This window comes from Cydia amplana, chromosome 3 (genome assembly GCF_948474715.1).
Source record: "Cydia amplana chromosome 3, ilCydAmpl1.1, whole genome shotgun sequence".
NCBI classification, from domain to species: domain Eukaryota; kingdom Metazoa; phylum Arthropoda; class Insecta; order Lepidoptera; family Tortricidae; genus Cydia; species Cydia amplana.
Genome location: NC_086071.1, coordinates 7,690,483 through 7,696,654, shown reverse-complemented (window position 1 = coordinate 7,696,654; position 6,172 = coordinate 7,690,483). Strand labels below are relative to the sequence as shown.

Here is a 6,172-nt window from a genome sequence, read left to right as displayed (position 1 = left end):
AGTAGTAAAGTGTTTGAAATTTTTTCAACGTGACAGTGGCGACACGGCACAGGTTCCAAACATTATAAGCAAAATTTAAATCACACATTGGCCTAAATACTATTACACGTTTACATGGAGCAAATTATCTACTGAAAATAATATTTAAATTTTGCATAACTTACTTGCTCGTGTTTTTACTTCAGTATGAATCAATTTGACAGTGCAGTGATTTATGTAAAAAAAATAAAAAATACCTACGTCTAACTAGTATATCAATACGCATCACATCGTTAAAACTGTTGTTACTTTCATCCAGCTAGTTTTTTTTAGATTATCTTCACAGAACACTCGATAGAATCTGTGAAATCTTTATACATTTTTAGTTTTTACGAGTTCGTGGTATGAATTTACGTCGCAAAATTGTCTTAGGTGCCCAGTTCAAATTGTCTAAGTACCTAGTTTTTTGGTGCAATATACGCAGTTTAAATGACGCACCATTTCTGATCTTAATACGTTTTTAAAAACAGCTAGATCAAGTAGGTAGGTACTTTTGTTTTTTAATGTGAACGCAAAAGACAGGCAAAAATAATTCACACATCAAATTGGTCATTTAAATAATCATCAATTCATCACATTTACCAAAAGAATAATGAATAATATAAGCGTATAGATGCGTCGTTTCCTACGATAGTGTTTATCCAGGTGTCATAAAACTTTTAGACCAAGAACGGCTTTTGAAATATGCCATTGTTACTACATATTTATAAATATACAAAATATTTTTTTGTGTGACTGCGGCTTTTTTAATGAGTGTTTGCTAATTTAAAAGCCGCGTTTAATTATTTTTGAAAAGTGACTTCATCAATTAAAGTGCAAAACTTTTTTAGTTGCAGTAATAGAGCAATGATCTATTGTGAATACTCTATTTATTTAATTACTTAGAATAAAAGAAAAATTTGCTTATTTTTTTGCTACAAAACTTAATACCAATATAACAATGAAGCTTTCATGTTATTCAATGACGATGTTTAAGTGTCTGTAGTTACTTACAGAGTGATCCAGAGCAAAGATATATATATAATTCTATTTTTTTTTATAATTCGTAGTACCTAGTGTCGAGATTGTTATGATACTTTCTATAATGGTTCGAATTAAATATATACCCTTATCGACATGCATTAGGCTTCGTCGAAAGGCTAAATATGTACATACATAATAATACTGTAACTAATAGTACTGCAAACAAGCATTTCATTTAAATATAACCTTGGAGTGTAACCCAGTAAGAATTTTGAAACACGATAACCGAGGTAATAATTCCATTGCAATCCATTTAACGAATAGGAAATGCAAACCGGTAAATGTGTAAACTGAAATTACTAGTAATCTGGTAAATTTGTTAAATTACCATAGCGTTTCATGCAAACAATTATACGTTTGAAAGACTAGTACGATCCGGTTTGTTTTTTTTTTTTTAATTACTTATATTAACACGGAATAAAGCCTTCATCATCTATCAACAGGGAATTGGACTGGCAACTTTTACTATTGTGAGGTCAAAACCATTGGTACGTTGGATTTAGGACAATAAGAATGAGAAAGCCGCAATACACGTCGTTAGAAACCGGCCGGCTTAATCATTTACGACTCTGCAAGCACATTGATTTTGGTCCCACAATAGTGCAGTGTTATATGACGCCAGGATCGTTGCTTCTATACGCCTTATTTTATTATTCTCATATAGTAAAGTCTAACCGACGCATGTTTTCCACGCCAGGCCGCCGCACGCCATGGCGCCGATGAAGTAGACGGCCAGCGCGGCCACGAGCGCCATGATCACGTACATTTTGATGTTCTTCCAGAAGAGGTTGCGCTGTAACGTCCGCGCGGTGCCGTTGAAGGATACAGACTGGAAAAGTTTAAAGGTTTGGGTAAACAACATGCGTCTACCACCGTTTGAAAAGATTTGAGACCAATATTAATGGCAATTTGTTTCAAGGTCTCAAATGATCCTGTCAGGCTGTCATCAAAAATGCATCATAGCATTAAAAAAATTGAACTATAAATGAAACTGTCGAATGTACTTAACTCTATAAAACCCAAATAGCAGTTGAACAGACTATATAAAAACAAGTAAGTTTGTTTGTTAAGCATTGGGTTTAATTAACCTTTTCGACGCCGTGTCAAACGCAAAAGCTATCACGCTGACGCCACGTCACCGAAGTGTCAAAACTGAAATTGAACTTTATGCATATGCACGTAGGTCTATGTTGCTCTGTTGTTTGAGACCGATTAATCGGTCTTTGGCGTTGAACCTACGGTGCGGATATATCGGTAATTGGCGTCCAAAAGGTTAAAACCGTAAGAGACTAACGCACCGCACCGCGACCTTGGTGCGGTCAAAATATATCTTTCTCGCTCTAACATATAGCTGTGTCCTTAACGCACGTACGGCCTTACACACTATTGATACGTGCGTGCGATAGTCTGTTATGGCTTTGAAATTATATTGCAAATATGTACCTACTTGCCATACAATTTAATTAATTACCTTTTATTTGTATAATTAATCACTTTAAATAATCAAATATAATGTTATGGTGTGTAATGATTTGTTTTGTAAAAGAATAATTACATTTGTGGCCAAGTTATCAGCTTTGTTGATAAGCAGCTCTAACTTTTCGCCCCGAGTCGCCATATTGTCTGCAAAAGAAAGAAAACATGTATAAATATTTTCTATTCTATATATCAGCTGTTTGAGTTTTCTATGACGTTATGGTACTATAACTAGTTTCATTTTTAGGGTTCTCTAGTCAATCAGGAAGCCTAATTCGGATATAATCGCTCTGAAAGAAAAAATTAACCTCTAACACATGAGCTATCTGCTTATACTATCTACAACTAAGTGAATTACTTCTGGCCTTGCAAGTAATGCCTGCACAGATTTCACTTAAGGTTTGTTAACACATTATAATGTATATTAGAAAAACAATGGCTAACTAAGGTATGTGCATAGACTAGGAATCCTCTAGACTGAGTTTAGAGCAATTATTTCATGAAACCGATGCTGCCAAAAATACGGGGGTGCGGGGGGACGAGGTGAGCGAATCCCGTGCCGTGATTGGTCCGTTCAAAGACACGGACCAATCACGGCACGGGATTGACTCGAAGATGGAGTAAAACTACCGTATGAGTGGCAGAGGGGGTAGCGTTACTATGCTCAGTCTAGAGGATGTGTTGTCTGTGGGTATGTGTAACAACTTGAATGTAAAATTCTGATTTAAACTGTCACGATTTTTAGACATTATTATTTACTATAAGTCTTTCGCTGAGACCACAAGGGTCGGAGGTAATTTTAAAGCTTAAGTATATACAAGTAAGTCCAGTTCCAGTAAATAATAACTTGAATGTAGTTAACTATGCTACTCATTGTATACTTATGAAAATGCTATTTGGTCTGATGACATTTCATGCCACACACACATGACACACAAACACACTTCATCTAATAGATATCTATAATATCTATATCAGAACAATAATAATTTTTCATATTTTATGTGCCACAGCTTAAAAAATAAGCAGTCACATGTCATTAAGAAACATTATTGTGCCTATCCTTTAAGCCCTAGGTTTAAGCCAGTCAACAAAATTACTTAAAATAATTTATTAGTAGAGTAGGTATGTCAAGCTCAAGGAACTAAATATTTATTAAACATAACAAAAGTAAATAAAATCAGCCCATAAACAAATGGTAAACAACTACTCAATAGCACAGAATAAATAATAGTACTAAGTACAGAAGACTCACTCTCTAACAAAACGCGTCTGTTACGATCAGCACAGATATGGCCGCTAGGTGGTGACAGCGCCACGCGCGGCTTATAGCTTTCCCCAAAATTGGGGCCGAACGGATGTAGTTTTAGCTACCTGTAGCAAAGCGACGAAATCGCGGAGTGAGACACGCCTGTCAATAGTAACCCAGAAAGCTTGTCATTTAATGATCTACATTAAAATGCCATTGATAAGGTAATTTACTAAATTCAATCTACATTGAACAGTAAATGCTTCCACCTCATTAGTGTAACAAAAGCTAGGAACATTTCCATACATATCACTTGTTAACATACAATGCTGTTGCTGGTAAATAAATAACAAAGATAAAGGTTTGATAAGCTGTGTGCATATAAATAAATTAGCTATCCGAACCAGAAACCAATCATTGAATGTTCATTGTGTGTACAGATGTAGTGCATAATTATTTTCTATATTTAAGCACTACATCTGTACAATGTAAAATTAACTTGGAAATGGTTTTGTCCTAATTATTATCTTCTTTGTCCTTTGTAGTGTAGGGACGCCCGGCCGTAAGCAGGCGGGCTGTCGATCGCGTGTCGCGTTCATTCAGCCCAAGCGCCCACTGTTGGGCATATGCCTCTCCCAAATCTTATCCAAGCAGCGCAGCTTGCTGCTTCTCTCCACCAGAGTGGGCCTGCAATCTTTTTGATGTCATCCTGACCTGGTCTTTTTGAATGAGGCCTTCACGCTAGAACACGCTTGCTCCATCTCTCATCATCTCTGTGACATACGTCCAGCCCAGCCAACTATTACAGAGTAGCAATCCGTCGGCCGATGTCTACTACTTTCATCCGTCGCCAGATCTAATTATTATGTTATGTGGGAAGGCCTTATTTAAAGACACAAACATTAACCCCAACAAGCATCATAACTTCAATAATGTTTCCACAATTTCATAACAGTATGAAATTGTGGACTCGCAATGTTACTTTCCAATGAGGGCTCAAGTAGGTAACACTAAACCATAGTTATGTGTAAGAACTTACCTATATTTTTAACCATGATGTTTTTCAGTTCATCCAGTTCTCCATATATTGTAGATATAGTGTTGAGGTCCCCAGACTCTGTGTAGTGTTTCATTTCAGCGGCCAGGACTCTGGCGAACTCGCCATTCATAGCATAAGGGATAGCAGTCTGGGCTGTCTCAGCAAAAGCTGCAGTAAACCTTCGTTTGATCTCATTGAGGAAAAGGAATGCTCTCGAACGTTGGAATTTCTGTAATATTTACACATACAAATTCAGTCCTATCATGGTAAGAATAAAACATTTAAAAAAAGTATTTATATTACTTACATCATCAGTGATGCAGAAGTACACCAGTTTGTTTTCAGCAATGTAATGAAATAAATAATTCCCATGAGAGTACGTTAATTTGTCATCGTGAGGCGGAATTTTCGACAGTATTTGTTCCGTGACTTCCGTGAAATTCCCTGCACACGAGGCAAATTTGGCCAAAACCACTGTGCCTCGGGCCACCACACTAAATAAAATAGGCATTGTGATGCGAAGATGAATCACAATAATCGGATATCTCAACTCAAATAACAAAGAATATGACAAAACAATAGTTGATTAAAACTAATAGCACTATGCTATGGAACTAGTGGAGGATCAATCTAGAACAGTACTTGCAGCTATCTACGTGAATGCGAACGTCGCTACTAATTGAATTTATATTTAATTTTACAAAACGCATGAAAACAAAATAAATAATCAGAGTCCACGAAGACGTACGTATTAGTAAATGCTTTTTTTTAACTACTTTTTTAGGCCACAGATAATTTAAGGTTAATAAACTGTCACTCGGTGTCACTCAAAGAGCATATAATCACTACGTTCTAAGAGACGGAACTCCATAGTACGTAATTATTTGACAGTACTTGTCAAACGGTTTGGTTTGACGTTTATCGTCGGAGTTCCATTCATACCAACATAATGAAAAGTTTTTTTTCTGGGATTTTATGGCCTGGTTACGAGACCTTTAAGCCAAATGACAATTAGTTTATGGAAAGTAGTGCTGCGAAAAATCAATAATAGTGAGTTCTCGAAACGATAATAACCGACATGACAGAAAGTAGTGCTGCGAAAAATCGATAATAGTGACTTCCTAAACCGATAAAAACCGTCCGCTTGATAATCCTACTCCTCTCCTACTCATACATTTTTTTTATCGTAGAAAATAAAACACCAGTGAGTTTATAACAAAGTTTATTAATTTCTTAAGTTGATACTTGGTATATACATATTTGTTCTTATTGCACAATTTGAATACTGAATGTACAAATAATTATGCTGTACCTATATTTTTACACACTGAACTGTACAAAATATA

At 35.9% G+C, this 6,172-nt stretch overlaps 1 protein-coding gene across 1 annotated transcript; it reads right to left on the bottom strand.

Moving 5' to 3' along the window:
* Window positions 1-1,613: 1,613 nt before the first annotated feature.
* On the bottom strand, window positions 1,614-5,580 carry LOC134662923 (vesicle-associated membrane protein 7). The gene is made up of 4 exons (XM_063519228.1): window positions 5,134-5,580; window positions 4,827-5,055; window positions 2,618-2,685; window positions 1,614-1,891 (listed from the first exon to the last, which is right to left on the bottom strand). The coding sequence occupies exons 1-4, from the start codon at window positions 5,335-5,337 to the stop codon at window positions 1,733-1,735; spliced, it is 660 nt and encodes a 219-aa protein (XP_063375298.1). The 5' UTR covers window positions 5,338-5,580; the 3' UTR covers window positions 1,614-1,732.
* Window positions 5,581-6,172: the final 592 nt, after the last annotated feature.

Bases quoted from the DNA above. Each gene is read 5' to 3' on its own strand.
- LOC134662923 (XM_063519228.1), bottom strand. From the start codon at position 5,337: ATGCCTATTTTATTTAGTGTGGTGGCCCGAGGCACAGTGGTTTTGGCC. The intron at 5,056-5,133 runs GTAAGTAATATA...TAAATATTACAG, and splicing joins ACTTCTGCATCACTGATGAT to AAATTCCAACGTTCGAGAGC. The intron at 1,892-2,617 runs GTAATTATTCTT...AAACTTTTCCAG, and splicing joins CTGATAACTTGGCCACAAAT to TCTGTATCCTTCAACGGCAC.